This window comes from Symphalangus syndactylus, chromosome 13, assembly GCF_028878055.3.
Source record: "Symphalangus syndactylus isolate Jambi chromosome 13, NHGRI_mSymSyn1-v2.1_pri, whole genome shotgun sequence".
NCBI lineage: Eukaryota > Metazoa > Chordata > Mammalia > Primates > Hylobatidae > Symphalangus > Symphalangus syndactylus.
In genome coordinates, this window is record NC_072435.2 from 36,475,808 (window position 1) to 36,494,140 (window position 18,333).

Below are 18,333 nucleotides of genomic sequence, written 5' to 3' on the forward strand. Positions count from 1 at the left end.
ACCTCAGGTAAACCTGAGGGGCCACCCCAGACCTCCCACTCAAGCCCACTGTTTGTCCCAAGAACCAGCCAACTCTGATTTCTTTAAAACCATTTACTTACAAACTTTAATTCAGCAAAGGTCCGAGTGGGGAGACTGGGGTGGGGTCGGGGGAATAGTCCCCTTGGAGTGGATGTGGACCCCCAGAGTCAAGGGAGGGAAGCTGGTGGCCCAGTTGGCTGGGGGCAAGGCCCAGGGTCACCTCAGGTCGACAGGTCCTGCTGGTGGGCCGGCCCAGAGCTTATCTTCATGGAGTGCTGGTTTCTGGCACTGGGCTGAAAGGAGGCCAGCTCCAGGGATCTGGCCAGGGGTGGGCAGGCAGAATTCAAGAATTCATCTTCAACAAGGGAGTGACAGCAGAGGCTCCGGGAGATGGGCACAATGTCCGACTCCCACAGACAGACAGCAGGGGACTGGCAGAGAAAGCCCATCTCTGCACCGAGGCCCGGGCAGGAGGGGGTGGTGGGGCCGGTTCGCCAAGATGAAGGCTTTGCCCTTCTACTGTCCCCAGGGTGGAGATCCTGGGTAGGGTGGCCCAATCCCTAGGCCAGAGCTGTTTGGTCCATAGTCAAGCTCCCAGAGCTCAGCATCTGTGGCTCTGGCCAGCAGGGCCTGGGGCCCAGCTTTTAAGGCATCAGAATGGGAGGGGGCTGCGGCAGGGACCCCGGGCCCTGGGGCTGGGGTATAGGCCAGATGGGCAGGCAGGGGCAGGAGACAGCCATGCCTGCAGCAAATGAGGGAAAAACAGCTGTTTCAAACCGCAAACTGTGGAATGGTGGCCCGGACAGGCCGGACCTTGAAGGAATTAGAGCTGGGGGCTGTCCGGGATGGTTTGAAAAATAAAAATTAGAAAAGGAAACAAGTCAGTTGTCAAAGTTAAAAAAAAGGAGACAGTCTCTGTATCTTCACGGGAGGTCAGGGAAACCTCCAAGGCACTCAAAAGGCCAAAATTACAGGAGCAATGAGGCAGGAGGGCTCCGGAGAGACGGGCACAGCGGAGGAGGAGATGGGGGGAGGGAGGGAGAGCAGGCCAGGGCACCTCTCTCTTAAGGCTGCAGGGTTTCAGCGTGGGGAGCAAGCCAGAGACGTAATGAGGCCTCCAGACTCCCCCACACCCCTTGGGCTCCTGGGGCTCCGGCTGATTGGTCAGTAAAGTCTTTCAGAGATTTTTCTATTACCGAAAGAGAGAAAATGGTTTAAAAAAACACAAAACAAAACACCAGAAAACCCAAAAGCGATTTGGTGCAGGCCCTTGAGTTATCTCTGGTGCCAGCCACTTAGAAAATCCTCTTCCGCTTCAGGTAGGAGTCCGCGTAGTGGCCGCCGAGGCCCTGGGAGTGCTGGCCCACATAGCTGCCTTCTGGGCTGGGCTCGGGCGAGGGCAGCAGGTGGGCAAAGCTGCGTTTCTGGCCGCCCAGTGGGGTCTGGAGACAGAGGGCAGGGCGGGGCGGGTCAGGGGCCGCTGGGGGGCCGGGGCTCCCCAGCCCTGCATGTCCCCACCCCCCGCCCGTACCTTCAGCAGATGGCTGTGACCATTAGGCCCAGGGCTGAGACCCAGGAGCCCTTCTCCGGAGCCCAGCGGGGAAGAGCCGATCGCCTGGGAGAAATGGAGAGGTGGAACAGGTCACTCCCTGGGGGCCAGAGGAAGCACCCACCCCGCCTCCCCGCCACTGCCCCCCCGCCCTGAGGGAAAGTGAACGGTTTCAGGTTCAAATCTTGCTTCTGCTACTTTCTAGCTATGAGACCTGGGGCCAATTGCTCCATTTTATTTGAGCCTCGGTTTTCTCATCTGTCAAATGGGGCCAGTAGCACCAACAGCCTGGGCTGTAGAGGGAGGAAGTGACAGAAAGCCTGGAAGGCTGGCAGTGCTAGGTGCTTGATGCAGAGTGGATAGAGGACAATAGGCTGTTGCTACTCCATCCTGAGCAAGACCGACCCCTGCCACCACCCCAGCTTTGGCCTGGACACTGAGGGTTACAGAGCCCCGGTGGCAGGCACTCCCGAATCCTAGCTGTCCCAGGGGGCCTGTGCTCGGCCAGAGGTTCCTCACCTTACTGAGGTGGCTCTGCTTGAGGCCAGCCTGCAGGCCGCTGGTGAAGTAGGAAGTGGGCGAGCCTGAATAGAAGTGAGACAGGGGGCCCCCACCACTCCCACCGCTGCTCCGTTCGCCGAAGCCACTGGGCGGAGGGGACATCTGTAGAAGAAGGGCCGGTGGAGTGAAGCAGACAATTGTAGTACCCAGCCCTTTGTATACAATCCTCCCTCCGCCTCCCAGGTTCAAGCCATTCTCCTGCCTCAGCCTCCCGAGTAGCTGGGATTACAGGCATGTGCCACCATGCCCAGCTAATTTTTTGTATTTTTAGTAGAGACGGGGTTTCTCCATGTTGGTCAGACTGGTCTCATACTCACGACCTCAGGTGATCTGCCCGCCTTGGCCTCTCAAAGTGCTGGGATTACAGGCGTGAGCCACCACGCCTGGCAATTCTGGGCTTTGCAAAGACTAGCTTTGGCTAATAGGACTGAGGAGAGCTGGCACGTGGGTACCCACCTCCTCTTCCTCCTCCAGGAACCCAGGGATCATCACTGCACGAATGGGCACAGAGAAACTGTTCCAGCCTATGGACGCCAAATATGTGAAGCCACATAGCTCACTGAGACCCAGGTGAGTGCCGGGGACCACCCACTGCCCCGCAGAGTGGCAAGAAGTAATACAATGCCTGGCATGGTATGGTGGCTCATGCCTGTGATCCTAGCACTTTGGGAGGCCAAGATGGGAGGATTGCTTGAGCCCCTAGGAGGTCCAGACCAGCCTGGGCAACATAGGGAGACTTCATCTCCACAAAAAGTACAAAAATTAACCATCATGGTGGTGAGTGCCTATGGTCCCAGCTACCAAGCAGACTGAGGTAGGAGGATTGCTTGAGCCCAGGAGTTTGAGGCCATAGTGAGCTATGACAGAGCCACTGCACTCCAGCCTGGGCAACACAGTGAGATCCTGTCTCAAAAAAACCCACAAAGAACACACAAAATACAAGGTCTGCTATTCTAGGCTACTAAGTCATGGCACAGCCTGTCATGTAGTAAAAGCTGATTGCTACACCTGCCATACCAGGTGGCTCTTACCTTGTGTCGGCTGGGTCCGTGAGGCCCAAGGGCTGGTTCCCGTGGGTGGGAGAAGAGCCGCCGAGGTCCCACGTCCTGAATGAAAGCGGGAGAAGCACATTGGGTTGGAGTCTGTCCCAGCCTCACCCCTGGCTGAACTCCGTGGCAGAGCTGTCATCAGGGAAGACAGTCCCCACTACTCTGGGACCAGGAAGAGGCAAATTTGGGGCTGGATGCAGCTCGGCCCCAGGGATGGCTGCTGTGAAGGGGGGTGCCCCACATGGGCCTAAGTGTTTGGAGTTTCCCAGGCAAGCTGGGAATTCGAGCTGGGCGGACTCTTGCAGTTTTCCTGTGTTGGCGTTAATTCCTGTTGTTATTTGTTTGAAACCCAGAGGGGGCCAAACATCACCCAGGTGACCTGTGGGCGGCCAGTTTGCAATTTCTTTCTTTCTTTTTTTTTTTAGACGGAGTTTTGCTCTTGTTGCCCAGGCTGGAGTGCAATGGCACAATCTCGGCTCACCACAACCTCCGCCTCCCAGGTTCAAGTGATTCTCCTGCCTCAGCCTCCCTAGTAACTGGGATTACAGGCATGTGCCACCACGCCCGGCTAATTTTATATTTTTAGTATAAAACACAAATTATATTTTATATTATATATAAATATATATTTTATTATATATTTTATAATATATAATTTTTCCATGTTGGTCAGGCTGGTCTTGAACTCTCGACCTCAGGTGATCTGCCTGCCTCGGCCTCCCAAAGTGCTGGGATAATAGGCATGAGCCACCGCGCCTGGCCCAGTTTGCAATTTCTGACCTGCCAAGGAGGTTGGCATCATAGAAGGACCAAATCTCCAGGGGCACAGACAGGAATCAAAGGTGGGAGAGAGGGACAGAGAGGGCAAGCCCTGTCTCTGGGGAGAGACAGTGTGGCCTAAGTCCTCTTGGGAGAGAAAGACAGACAGACACAGGATGACAGACAGACTGAGACGCAAGATCCTCCAGGTCTTGGGAATGGACAAACAGGCAGGTGGACTGGAAGCAGGGGGTGATGTGCAGACAGACGGGAAACTTTAAGGGCATGAGGCTGGGTGCGGTGGCTCTTGCCTGTAATCCCAGCACTTTGGGAGGCTGAGGTGGGTGGCTCACTTGAGGTCAGGAGTTTGAGACCAGCCTGGACAACACAATGAGACTCCATCTCTACCACAAATTTAAAAATTAGCCGGGCATGGAGGTGCATGCCTGTGGTCCCAGCTCCTCAGGAGACTGAGGTGTGAGGATCGCTTGAGCCCAAGAGGTTGAGGCTGCAGTGAGTTATGATCGCACCACTGCACTCCAGCCAGGGCAACAGAGACCCTGTCTCTAAAAAAAAAAAAGCAGACACCATATCTGGCACGTTCCCTGCCGCCTCCCTAGCACATGGCCTGGCATAGTCAATCCTAGAGAAATATCAGTTTGGAGAATGATTTGGCCTTAGGGGACAGAGAGCTGCAGTCAGGCACTCACCGAGGGGTAGTCGAAGCTGTAGCTGTCAGGCAGCCCTGGTTCAGAGGGCAGGCGGGCGCTGCTGAGGGGGCTGAGCAGGCGGGACTTGAGCTGGAAGGCTTTGCTGCTGCTGCTGCCACCTCCAGGGGCTGGGGGGTTAGGTGGGGGGCCCTCAGCTGGGCGGCGGCTTCTCCCAGCACCTCCCCAGCCCCGGGCCTCCTTACCCGCCAGGTTGCTGGCCGGGAGCAGGCTGTGTAGGTTCAGGTAGGGATTCAAGGGAATCCGGTAGTCCTTGGGGGGCTCCCCCAGCAGTGAGACCTGCGGCGAGAAGGCTGGATTCGAGAGGGCCCCCGGGAGAGGGGACCCTGTGGAACAGGAGGCTGGTGTGGTGCCGCGCGCAGGGCAGGGCCTTACCCCAGGGGGCGTCAGCAGAGGCCCACTGTCTTTCTGGAGGCCTCTGAGGCCAGAGCCTCGGAGCCCCACAGGGGCAGGGGGAGGAGTGAGCTGGGCCGCTGGGGTACCCAAGCCCAGGGCCTCCCGGTCACCCCCAGCAGGGCCAAGCACGGATGGCAGCAGGGGTGGTGGCTTCCCTCGCCGGGGCGGCAGCTCCGGGGGCAGGCCCCCTCCTAGGGAGGGAAGGAGGATTTCAGGGGCCCAGGCTCACAGGACCCCTCTCCCCAGGGCCCTCTAGCTCCCACCTGGACCAGGGCCCAGTGGTCAAGAGACAAATCCATGCTGGCCACTGAGCAGAGCTCATCCCTGGGCCCTGAGGTGGGGGCACCCAACTGATGGACCAGGGCGCTGGGACCCAGAGGTTGGGTCACTCGCCCAAGGCAACGTAGCAGGGAAGGAAGGGGAAGTGGCTGGGGGACACTGTGTGGGCAGGGTCTGCGTTACCTGCAGGCAGCTCCCCGAGGAGGGGGTTGGCTGGCTGGGCCCCAGGCTGGAGGGCACCCAGGGGTGAGTCTCCCAGGATGCCAGGCTTCTAGGGACAGAGCACAGACAGTTGCAGATGGGGGCAGGGTGGCCCAGGGAAGCAGACAGGTGCGGCCCAGAGTCTTGGCAGACACACCCCAACCCCAGGGCACGGCCGTTCCTGGGCAGACAGGCATAGGGCTCCCCAGTGCCCGCCACACTCCAACTCTATCATGGTCCCATCAGCCATGGTGACCGAGGGTCTCCTAAGCGCCAGGCACCAGTTCCCTGGCCAATGATTACAGCACAGTATCAACTGCAGCCACATGGAATGGGACAGCCACACAGTGTTTCAGCCACTTTTAGTCACAGAAGGCCACACCCACAAGCTCACATACTCTGTCAGTTACAACCAGACAGACACACCTGACTTAGAATCCAGGGAACCACACCAGACAGGGCAGAGCATAGGTGTATGTCTATGTGTGTGTGTGTCTGTGTGTGTATGTGCGTGTATATCTGTGTCTTTGTTTCTGTGTGCATGAGTCTGTCTTGTGTCTGTGTGTGTGTCTGTGTCTATGTGTGTGTCTTTGTCTTACGTCTTTGTGTGTCTATGTCTCTGTGTGTGTATATTTGCATCTTTGTGTGAGTCTATATGTATACCTGCATTTCTAGGTGTGAGCTGTGTGTGTGCGTGTGTGTGTGTGTGCACGCACTGAGGGGATAGACCTGGAGTTTCTTCCCCAGGTAGCTCTTCGGGGGAGCTTCCGAGCAGAGTCTATTCACAAACTGGTGCCCAGCAGCGGCGCTCCCAGCCCACACCCAGTTTCAGGCTGTAAATGGGCATGTCCAGGTCCCCTGACCCCACCCCAGGCACCAAGTCCAGGGGCGCTCTCCAGAATGGAGGGAAAGACGGCAAACTGTCATGAGCAATTGCTGGAGGGGGATGGGGATGTGGGTGGGAAAGGCAGGGGTTGGGGGGAGTCAGCCTCACCCTGGTTCTGGGCCCCCAGGGCACAGCCAGAGGTCCCCCCACCCCACTGATCGCGCCAGCTGTGTTAAAAAGAGCATGTAGGGGCTGTAGAGCAGTGGGTGAGGGGGATGCGTGTGTTACCTTCTGGCCCTGGGTCTGCAGGGCGAGCTGCAACAGCGCCGTGGACAGGGCTGGCCCATTGAGCAGCGGCATGGCTGGGGGGGCACCCAGGAGGCCTGGAGGGAGACATAGGAGGATGTATGGGGGTCCCTGCGTCCCCCCTGCCCCGCCTCACGAAACACAGCCCTGAACCCGTTGATGGGGCAGGAAACTGACGCTCTGGGGCCGAGGGGTGGGCAGTGGACTTGCCCAAAGGGCCTAGAAGGGGCAGAGGCTACTCCAGTGAAGGCCAGCCCCCTCTTGTCAGCATCCCACCTCACTGCAGGCTGCTGTGTGGCCCTGGTCCCGGCCCCCAGTTGTGGACAGCAGCAGCTCCCCCTATGACTCCATACTCCCCCTCAGCCCTACTCCTGGGGCTCCTGTCACTGCAGCCAAGAGGAGCAGTTTCGGGGAATGCCAAGGACAGCGCTGCAGCCCTTGTTCTGCACAGTGGTGCCCCCGCCCAGCCCCACCTTACCCTGCTTCCCCGCCGCACTGCCATGGAGCAGGGGGTTGAGCAGCAGCTGGAGGGAGGCGGATGGGCCCAGGTTGTTGAGCAGCTGCAGGATGTTGGGCTCGGGGAGGAGTCCCTTCCCCCGATTGAGGGCCTGCAGGAAGGAACAGAAGCAGCTCAGAGCGCCGCCAGGGCCCTGACATCCCCATGGGGCTCCCATCCCCACCCCACCACCCCTGCCCGCACAGGCTCACCGTGGCCTGGGCAGCGATGAGAGCAGCCAGCATACTGCGGCCGGGGGGCCCAGGGGCGCAGAAGGAGACTCGCAGGTGGCTGCCCCCCAGGGATAGGCCGTCCGCCCGCTGCTGTGCCTCCTCCGCCATCTCAGCCGTCTCATACTCCAGCACCGCAAAGCCCTTCAGCTGCCCATCCTGGCCGCATGCCAGCTGCCGGAGGAAGGCAGACAGTCGTGAGCATCTGGGCAGCAGTGACTGCACCACCCCGGGAAGTGACAACCATAACCAGACTCAGCTGCCCCGTAAGGGTGAACTCCACGCCGGGCCTCCACTGCCCTGTGCCTCATCCCTGCATCAGCTCATCTGATTTTCCCAATGACCCTGGGAGGCTGCATCATACCCATTTCTCAGAGAAGGCAACTGAGGCACGGAGAGGTCAGCGCACCCAAGGCCATGCAGCTGGAGGGAGGGTGGAGCTGGGAGCCACCTTGCCACCAAAGCCAAGACCACGGGCGTATGCGGTGGCTCACACCTGTAATCCCTGCACTTTGGGAGGCCGAGGCAGGCAGATCACCTGAGGTCGGGAGTTCGAGACCAGCCTGACCAACATGGAGAAACCCCGTCTCTACTAAAAATACAAAATTAGCCAGGCATGGTGGCACATGCCTGTATTCCCAGCCACTTGGGAGGCTGAGGCAGGAGAGTCACTTGAACCTGGGAGGCAGAGATTGCGGTGAGCCGAGATCGCGCCATTGCACTCCAGCCTGGGCAACAAGAGAGAAACTCCGTCTCAAAAAAAAAAAGAGATAATCAGCAATGGGTGGGGAAGGAAGGGCTCTCGTTCCAGACAGTGGCCAAGCCAGGTAGCAATGCTAAGGCAAGTGGTTGGGCCTGGGCCCCGGCACTTGCTGAATGCCCAGGCAGCGAAGGTGCAGGTAGCAGCCCTTCACCTCTGCCCACACCCTGTGCCAAGGTCTGGGCACAGATCTCCCATAACCACACCCATCGGTTTTGTTTTTTTTAGACAGAGTCTCGCTCTCTCACCCTGGAGTGTAGTGATGTGAACTCAGCTTACTGTAACCTCTACCTCCTAGGTTCAAGTGATTCTAATGCCTCAGCCTCCCGGTAGCTGGGATTACAGGCGTGCACCACCATGCCCAGCTAATTTTTGTATTTTTAGTAGAGATGAGGTTTCACCATGTTGGCAAGGCTGGTCTCGAACTCCTAACCTCCAGCGATCTGCCTGCCTTGGCCTCCCAAAGTGCTGGATTATAGGCGTGAGCCACTGTGCCCGGCCATAAACACACCCATCTTAGGGATGAACAGAGAGAGACTCAGAGGGGTCACAGAGTGATCAAGGCCACACAATTCCTAAGTAGAGGGACTGATGTGTGAATCTCAAGCTGCTTCACTGTCAAGCCCATCCTCCATTCAACCGGGTCACCTAACGTTAAAGGTGAGCTCCTCGGAGGACGTCACCTCAATGCCTGGTACTCATCAGATGCTCAACAAATGTGTGGTGAGACCGGGCCCAGTGGCTCGAATCTATAATCCCAGCACTTTGGGAGGCCAAGGCAGGAGGACTGTTTGAGCACAGGAGTTTCAGACCAGCCTGGGCAACATAGGGAGACCCCATCTTCACATAATTTTTTTTTTTTTTTGAGATGGAGTCTTGCTCTGTTGCCCAGGCTGGAGTGTGGTGGCATGATCTTGGCTCACTGCAACCTCCACCTCCCTGGTTCAATCAATTCTCCTGCCTCAGCTTCCTGAGTAGCTGGGATTAAAGGCACCCACCACCACGCCTGGCTAATTTTTTTCTATTTTTAGTAGAGACAGGGTTTTTGTTTTTTGTTTTTTGAGACGGAGTCTCGCTCTGCCACCCAGACTGGACTGCAGTAGTGGGATCTTGGCTCACCACAACCTCTGTCTCCCAGGTTCAGGTGATTCTTCTGCCTCAGCCTCCCAAGTAGCTGGGACCACAGGCACATGCCACCACACCCAGCTAATTTTTTTTTTTTTTTGTATTTTTAATAGAGATAGGGTTTCACCATGTTAGCCAGGATGGTCTCGATCTCCGGACCTCGTGATCCGCCCACCTCAGCCTCCCAAAGTGCTGGGATTACAGGCGTGAGCCACCATGCCCGGCCATGAGACAGGGTTTTACCATGTTGGCCAGGCTGGTTTCGAACTCCTGACCTCAAGTGATCTGCCGGCCTCAGCCTCCCAAAGTGCTGGGATTACAGGCATGAGTCACTGTGCCCGGCCTCTACATAAAATTTTAAAAATCAGCGGGGGTTGGCCGGGCGCGGTGGCTCATGCTTGTAATCCCAGCACTTTGGGAGGCCAAGGCGGGAGGATCACGAGGTCAGGAGATCGAGACCACGGTGAAACCCCGTCTCTACTAAAAATACAAAAAATTAGCCGGGCGTGCTGGTGGGCGCCTGTAGTCCCAGCTACTTGGGAGGCTGAGGCTGGAGAATGGCGTGAACCTGGGAGGCGGAGCTTGCAGTGAGCCGAGATTGCGCCACTGCACTCCAGCCTGGGCGACAGAGAAAGACTCCGTCTCAAAAAAATAAATAAATAAATAAAAATAAAAAATAAAAAAAAATAAAAATCAGCTGGGCATAGTGACGCATTCCTGTAGTTCCCTAGCTACATGGGAGGCCAAGGTAGGAGGATTTCTTGAACCCAGGAGGTTGAGGCTGGAGTGTACAGAGTGAGAACCTGTCTCAAAAAAAAAAAAAAAAATTAAGTTTAGTGAATGTTCGAGTGGAGGAATGAATGGGCAGCTGTTCACAATAACCTGATCATGAAGCACTGCCAGCCCCGTTTTGAGATGTGGATACAGGCTAGGAGAGTACCTGTAGCTGGTCATGGCCCTGTGACCTTTGATCTCCACATAAGAAGGTAAGGTCAGGCCGGTGCGGTGGCTCATGCCTGTAATCTCAGCACTTTGGGAGGCCGAGGCAGGTGGATCATCTGAAGTTAGGAGTTCAAGACCAGCCTGGCCAACACGGCGAAGCCCCATCTCTACTAAAAACACAAAAATTAGCTGGGTGTGGTGGCAGGCGCCTGTAATCCCAGCTACTCGGGAGGCTGAAGCTGGAAAATCACTTGAACCCAGGAGGCGGAGGATGCAGCGAGCCAAGATTGCGCCTCTGCACTCCAGACTGGGTGACAGAGCGAGACTCTGTCTTAAAAAAAATAAAAACAAAAAATTAAAAAAAGGTGAGGCCATTGTACTAACTCATCTTCTGTCCTGAGCCCGCACAGGCGGCCTGGTACGTAGCAGGCCTGGTACGTAGCAGGTGTCCAAGAGAAGGCAGCAGAATGAATGAATGATGAATAAACAGAGAGGGAGTTCCCATGGCTCATGGATACTCAGTTTTTGTTTTTGTTTTTTGAGGCGGAGTCTCGCTCTGTCGCCCAGGCTGGAGTGCAGTGGCGCGATCTTGGCTCACTGCAAGCTCTACCTCCCAGGTTCACGCCATTCTCCTGCCTCAGCCTCTCTGAGTAGCTGGGACTACAGGTGCCCGCCACCACGCCCGGCTAATTTTTTTTGTATTTTTAGCAGAGACGGGGTTTCACCGTGGTCTCGATCTCCTGACCTCGTGATCCACCCGCCTCGGCCTCCCAAAGTGCTGGGATTACAAGCGTGAGCCACCGCGCCCGGCCATGGATACTCAGTTTTTGGTTTTTTTGTTTCTTTGAGACAGAGTCTCGCTCTGTCACCCAGGCTGGAGTGCAGTGGTGCAGTCTCCACTCACCGCAACCTCCGCCTCCCAGGTACAAGTGATTCTCCTGCCTCAGCCTCCTGAGTAGCTGGGATTACAGGCCTGCACCACCACACCTGGCTAATTTTTTTTGTTTGTTTGTTTGTTTTGTTTTTTTTTGAGACGGAGTCTCGCTCTGTCGCCCAGACTGTAGTGCAGTGGCGCAATCTCGGCTCACTGCAAGCTCCGCCTCCCGGGTTCACGCTATTCTCCTGCCTCGGCCTCCCGAGCAGCTGGGACTACAGGTGCCCACCACCACGCCCGGCTAATTTTTTGTATTTTTAGTAGAGACAGGGTTTCACCATGTTAGCCAGGATGGTCTCAATCTCCTGACCTCGTGATACGCCCGCCTCGGCCTCCCAAAGTGCTGGGATTACAGGCGTGAGCCACTGCGCCCGGCCTTTTTTTGTATTTTTAGTAGAGACAGGGTTTCACCATGTTGACCAGGCTGGTCTCGAACTCTTGACCTCAAGTGATCCACCTGCCTCGGCCTCTCAAAGTGCTGGGATTACATGCATGAGCCATCTCACCCAGCCTGTTTCTTGTTTTAAATATAGAGATGGTGTCCCACTATCTTGCCCAGGCTAGTCTTGAACTCCTGGTCTCAAGTGATCCTCCTGCCTCTGCCCCCCAACAGACACCTAGTTTAAATGGGGCACCAATACCCCACTTACACAATAGGGACCCACTCAAACCCACAGAGCTGGGGGTCCAAGCCCAGGACTGTCTCTCTGTTTTTGAGATGAGGGTCTAGCTCTGTTGCTCAGGCTGTAGTGTCATGGTGCTGTGGTGCGATCGTGGCTCACTGCAGCCTCGGACTCCCAGAATCAAGCAATCCTCCCACCTCAGCCTCCTGAGTAGCTGGGACTACAGGCACACCATCATACCTATCTAATTTTTGTATAGAGAGGATTTCACCATATTGTCCAGGCTGGTCTCGAACTCCTGGGGTCGAGGGATCCGCCCACCTCAGCCTCCCAAAGTGTTAGGGTTACAGGTGTGAGTCACTGTGCCTGGCCAGGTCTACCCCTTCTAAGCCTCTGCACTGGCCTCCTCTCACTGGCCCAAGCTCTGGAGCTAGGCTGCGGTGTTCTGATCCCAACTCTGCCAGACCCTGGCTGTTTAACTCTAGGCAAGTTACTTGACCCCTCTGTGCCTTGGTATCCTCACCTGAAAATGGGAGTGATACCTGCCTCTCAGGGTTGCTACAGGATGAAGCAACTGAAGATTACGTACTCAGAGTCCACAGCAAGTGCTGGTGGAATGTTCCCTTTGGGATCTCTGGGGATCAAGACCTTCTGGGGGCTCTTAGAGAGTGAGTCTGGCCTATTCTCGCCCCACTGCGCCTGTCACAGGGCGAGGCACACACACAGAAGTGCCTGGCATGTGTGGCTTGAATAAACAAGGGACTGTTTTGCCAACCCATTGTGCAAGTATTGAGTCCCTGCTTATGGAGGAGGGAAACTGCAGATCAGAGAGCCAGTGACTGGCCCGAGCTCCAGGGCGGGGCTGGGATCCGGCGAAGCCTCAGTCTCTGACCTCAAGGCTCAAATAGACTGTGGGCTCTTCTGCAGCCTCCTCAATGCCTGGCCCAGGTCTGGAACCCCATGGGAGGTTTGATGAGGGAACCAGCGAATGAGGAGGTGAGTGGTGAGCAAGCCTTGAGATCCACAGTTACAAGAGTGGCCTCGCCTGCATCTGATAGAGGGACAGTGAGGCCTGAGGCTGCAGAGGGATTCAAATCCCCTGGCCGGGCGCAGTGGCTCACGCCTGTAATCCCAGCACTTTGGGAGGCCAGTGTGGGTGGATTACCTGAGGCCAGGAGTTCAAGACCATCCTGGCCAACATGGCAAAACCCCATCTCTACTAAAAATATAAAAATTATCCAGGCATGGTGGCAGGGCGCCTATAATCCCAGCTACTCTGGAGGTTAAGGCAGGAGAATCGCTTGAACCAAAGAGGTGGAGGTTGCAGTGAACTGAGATTGTATCACCGCACCCCAGCATGGGTGACAAAGTGAGACTCTCTCAAAAAAAAAAAAAAAAAAAAAAGGCAGATGACTCCAAAGACTCCCTCAGGTTCTCTGGGCCTGGCACCTGCTCCCCAGTGCTCTCCACAGGGCTCACCTGGCAGAAGGTGGGGCTGTGGACAGCTGACAGCGCCCGGCACAGAGCGTCCACATCGTTGAAGCCAGGTGGCAGGCGGTCCACACAGAGGCAGCGGGAGTGGAGAAGGGCAGGCGTCAGTTGCCCGGCATCTGTCCAGTGCACGTAGAGGGTGCGTGGTCCCAGCGGCTTGCCCAGCAGGTCCGACTTGGCACGGGCGGCCGAGTCCTTCTTCATGTACTCGGCAAAGCCATAGCCCTTGGAGTGGCCAGTGCGCTCACTGTAGACCAGGAAGCAGCGCTCCAGGCTGCCGAAGGGCCGCACCAGCTCCTCGAACTGCTGCTGTGTGAGGCTGGGGGGCAGGTTGGCCACGCACAGCAGGGCATCCGTGGGCTGCAGCTGCACCGACAGCTCGCGCTCCCGCAGGCGGCTCTGGTGGAAAGCGTTGATTGCGGCCTCGGCCTGCTCCCCATTCAGCAGGGTCACGAAGGCTGAGGTGGGAGGAGGGCAGCGCGAGGTCAACCGGGCCCAGAGGGCCTGCCCCTCCACCCTGCCACCCTGCAAACCAGGTGGGACCTCCAAATGCTGGGCATCTCAGGTGCCTGCCGATCTGAGCAGTTGCCAGCCTTGGTGACTGACACAGGCGAGAGCGCCTGCCATTGACTCCAGGCTCCACGAAGCCCACTCCCTCTCCCAGCCCGGCATCCACCTGCACCCACAGCAGCGCTCACCAACTGTGGGCCTGGCTCTGTCCTAAGAACGCCGTGGGTCACTCGGGTGATACCAAGGGCAGTGGTTAAGCCCATGCTCACTGGGGCCCAGATTTAAGCCCCAAGCCCCAGGTGGCTTTGGGGGTATCAGTTTCCTCATCTGTCAAATGGATATAACTTAATCGTCACAATCACCATTTTGCCAGAGAGGAAACGGGCCCAGAGCAGCACCCCTGTGCCCGAGTAGGGGAGCCTGGACTTGAACCCAGGCAGCCGGACTCCAGAGCCCCACTCTACACACCACCCACCCCTGCCACCTTTCCAGGCCACCAGTGCCCCGAACCCTGCTGCCACGTGCTGCCCCAGATTTGCGATCCACCCAGCGGCCGCAGGAAGCTTTGTTCAAAATGATAACCAGATCACGCCACATCCATCTGGTGGCTTCTAGCTGCAGGGTGCAGTGCAGCCTGCGTGGGTTCGCTGACCTCCCCTCCCATCTCACCACTACCTGGACCACGCCAGGCACACTCCAGAGGGGCCTTTGCAGCTGCTGTTCCCTGAGTGTGGAACATTGAGCCCCACATCCTCACCTGGTTAACCTGGACCCACCCAGGTAGAAACCCTGTCTCTACTAAAAATACAAAAATTAGCCAGGCGTGGTGGCACATGCCTGTAATCCCAGCTACTCGGGAGGCTGAAGCTGGGGAATGGGCTGAACCCCGGAGGCGGAGGTTGCAGCAAGCCGAGATCGCGCCACTGCACTCCAGCCTGGCGACAGAGCAAGACTCCATCTCAAAAAAAAAAAAAAAAAACCACACAAGCAGGGGTGACTGGCTGAGTGAGGCAAGAGGGGTAGGAAGAGAATGAACCCACGGCCAAACATTGTCAAGAATTAGCTCAATGTAGCCGGCACGGTGGCTCACGCTTGTAATCCCAGCACTTTGCGAGGCCGAGGCAGGTGGATCACGAGGTCAGGAGATCGAGACCACGGTGAAACCCCGTCTCTACTAAAAATACAAAAAAAAATCAGTCGGGCGTGGTGGCGGGCGCCTGTAGTCCCAGCTACTTGGAGAGGCTGAGGCAGGAGAATGGCATGAACCCGGGAGGCGGAGCCTGCAGTGAGCCAAGATTGCACCACTGCACTCCAGCCTGGGTGACAGAGCGAGACTCCGTCTCAAAAAAAAAAAAAAAAAAAATGAATTAGCTCAATGCCAAGTGAGTGGAGTAGGAAGAGAATCAGCCCTATGCCCAGTGTTCTCCAAGGAGAACATGAAGGCTGTCCCAAGATGACAGGATGACAGGCAGATTGGGGCAACCTGCCATGTTGGCCTGGGGGGCAATACTGGGCCTGAAGCTCCAAGCAGCAGACAGTGAGCCAGGCCCTCCCATCTTCAGGGATGGTCACTCCCTGCCCTGGCCCGCCCCATGGCCCCACAAACCTGTCCCTTTGTATTTGTCCACAAAACAGTATTTGAGCTCATAGTCACTGAGCAGGTCATGTACTTCCTGTGGAGATACAAGACAAAAGACAGGGAGTTACTGGAGATTGAAGAGGGCAACCCGGTGCCGCTTCATAGCTGCCACCAGCTATGAAGGCAGGTCAATTACCACTCCCCATTTTACCAATGAGGAAACTGAGGCTCGATGCAGTAATTTGGCCAAGGTCATTCTGCTCATACCTGGCAGAGCTGGGATTCAGAACCTGGCTGCAGACTGTGCTATTACCCAGGCAACATGCTCTTAGAGGGTATACCTTTAGCTGGCTGGACGGGGTGGCTCACCTGAGGTCAGGAGTTCAAGACCAGCCTGGCCAACATGGTGAAACCTTGTCTCTACTAAAAATATAAAAATTAGCCAGAAGTGGTGGTCACACCTATAATCCTAGCTACTCGGGAGGCTGAGGTACAAGAATTGCTTGAACCCAGGAGGCAGAGGTTGCACTGTGCCATTGCACTCCAGCCTGGGCGACAAAGGGAGACACTGTCTCAAAAAAAAAAAAAAAAAAAAAAAAAAAGAGAGGCCGGGCTCACGCCTGTAATTCCAGCACTTTGGAGGCCGAGGCGGGCGGATCACGAGATCAAGAGATTGAGACCATCGTGGCCAACAAGGTGAAACCCCGTCTCTACTAAAAATACAAAAATCAGCTGGCTGTGGTGGCGTGTGCCTGTAGTCCTAGCTACTCGGGAGACTGAGGCAGGACAATTGCTTGAACCCGGGAGGTGAAGGTTGCAGTGAGCAGAAATCAAGCCACTGCACTCTAGCCTGGCAACAGAGTGAGACTCCGTCTCAAAAAAAAAGAAAAAAAAAGAGTATGCCTTTAGGGAAGTCATTTAACCTGCATGAACCTCCTTTTGCAAGATTCACTGTTTCCAACAACTCTGTAAGTGAACTATTAACAAACTCATGTTGTATATGAGAAAACTTAGGCTAGGAGAAGTGAAGAGATCTGCTGGAGGCCATGCAGTTGGGCAGCGTGGCCACCCATGGGTACCTGACTGGGGAGCCCACCTACAAGTAAGCCCCACATTGTGTGGGTTCACATGCCTCCCAATTTCCTCCTGCTGATAAGGCTGCCCTCTTACAAGCCAGATCGTTTATTTTTCTTTTTTTTAGAGATAGTGTCTTGTTCTGTCACCTAGGCTAGAGTGCAGTAGCACAATCATAGCTCACTGCAGCCTCAACCTCTTAGGCTCAAGTGATCCTCCCACCTCAGCCTCCTGAGTAGCTGGGACTACAGGCATGCACCACCATGCCTGGCTAATTTTTTAAAATTTTTTGTAGAGATGGGGGTTTCACTATACCGCCCAGGCTAGTCTCGAACCCTTAGGTTCAATACAGCCTCCTCTTGCCTCAGACTCTCAAAGTGCTGGGATTAAAGGGATGAGCCACCGTGCCCAGCCTCTCAAGCCAGCTTTGAAGGCAAAGTGCTGGGGCCTGCTGGGGCCAGACACACTGTGCATCTTGCAGGAGAAACAATGTGTTCCCAGCTGAGAGACTGCAGACACTGAGAGGAAGACCCAGAAAGAAACCTGACCATCCTTAATGATCCCTGTCCCGATCTGTCCCCAAATTCAGCCCCTCCCAACATCCCTAGGGTCCCACTAGCCACGTGCCCACCCATGGGCAGGGAGGGCCAGTGGCAAGTGTGCTGGTGGGCCGGAGAGCAGGGAATCTCAGCAGCAGAAAGCGAGAACCTATTTCACCACCATAGGGCAGGGCAGTATAGATGCCATTTCCCTGGGTCCAAAGAGCATTGGGAAGCGCTGCCCCATTCTGGCCCCATGAGAAGGGCACTCCTAGCAGGAAGATTAGCCACGAGGGGCTCCATAGAACACAGGCCTCGCTTCCTTCCTGTAGGTCTGTAGGCTGGTGGCAGGAGACCCCATTTTCCCAAATTAATCCTGAGGTTTTGGGGGCTGAGACCCAGGGGCTGCTGTAACTTCCGGATTTATCTCTGAGAGCAGTGAATAAACGCGTGATATGGAGGAGCGTACTCTCTGCAGTCCTGAAACTTCTGGATTTGAGGTCCCGCCACCCTGTGGTAGAGTGGGTGGAGAAAAGCATCATCCAAGCAGGGGGCAACTGGTGGTCCAATGTACCAGCCCATTCACAATTCCCCAACAGGACCAAAGCTGTCCGCCCTCTTCCATTCCCCGCCCGCTTCCATCATTTGGTGTCGCCAAGCCTGTGGTCGCCCCTAGCAACGCCCTTCCTCACTTCACAGTCGGTTTCCCCTTTCATCATCGCCCCCCGACATCCTGCTCTTGGTCTCTCCCGATCCCGCGTGGATCCGGCGCTTGGACGCCCCCGCCAACGACCCCCGCGCACCTCAGCGTTGGTGTCGCCCGGTTCCCCCCGCGCACGCGCACCGTGGTATTTCCCGCCACGCTCCTACACCGCCCCCCCAATACCTGGTTGGTCACGTCCCCCGGGAGGCCCCGGATCAGTATCTTGCGGCGGTTACGGAACTGGCGCTCGGTGTGTTTCAGGCGTTTCCGGATCTCTTCTGGATCTAGAGGCGGCAGCTCTTCTTCTGGTGCCCGGCGCTCCGCGGCATCGCCGGCTTCAACTTCGGCCCCAGCCTTAGGGCTCAGCGGGGGCCGGTGAGTAACGGACACGTCCGCCGCCATCTTGGGAAACCCGGCGCCTTCTGGGACCAGCGAGCCGGGGCGGAGCAGCATAGAGCGGCAACGAGGGCGCGCCCGTCGATTGGCTGGGAGAAACCCCACCTACTTCCCTTCCCCCTCACCCCATTGGCTGAGTCCCAGCCCGCCTCTCAAGAGTTCATGCTGCGTCTGCGCGCTACAGACCCCGCCCCCTTCCGTCGCAGCGGTGCTACTCAGTGGTTGTGCACCTGGGTGGGAGAGCCTTGCAGCGCGG

The 18,333-nt window shown here is 56.6% G+C and overlaps 1 protein-coding gene across 4 annotated transcripts; it reads right to left on the reverse strand.

Moving 5' to 3' along the window:
* Positions 1-78: 78 nt before the first annotated feature.
* Positions 79-18,151, reverse strand: RAVER1 (ribonucleoprotein, PTB binding 1). Of its 4 annotated transcripts, XM_055238209.2 has the most exons (14): positions 17,865-18,131; positions 15,393-15,459; positions 13,265-13,734; positions 7,384-7,575; positions 7,154-7,283; positions 6,658-6,752; positions 5,526-5,613; positions 5,043-5,254; positions 4,853-4,946; positions 4,650-4,777; positions 3,163-3,237; positions 2,090-2,233; positions 1,553-1,636; positions 79-1,463 (listed from the first exon to the last, which is right to left on the reverse strand). In XM_055238209.2, exons 1-14 carry the CDS (start codon positions 18,081-18,083, stop codon positions 1,317-1,319), a joined length of 2,145 nt encoding a protein of 714 aa, XP_055094184.1. In that variant the 5' UTR covers positions 18,084-18,131; the 3' UTR covers positions 79-1,316. The 4 variants fall into 4 exon arrangements, with proteins under 4 accessions (XP_055094184.1, XP_055094183.2, XP_063472081.1 ...); XM_055238208.2 differs by having other exon boundaries at positions 4,650-4,946; positions 17,865-18,151; XM_063616011.1 differs by having other exon boundaries at positions 79-1,636; positions 17,865-18,147.
* Positions 18,152-18,333: the final 182 nt, after the last annotated feature.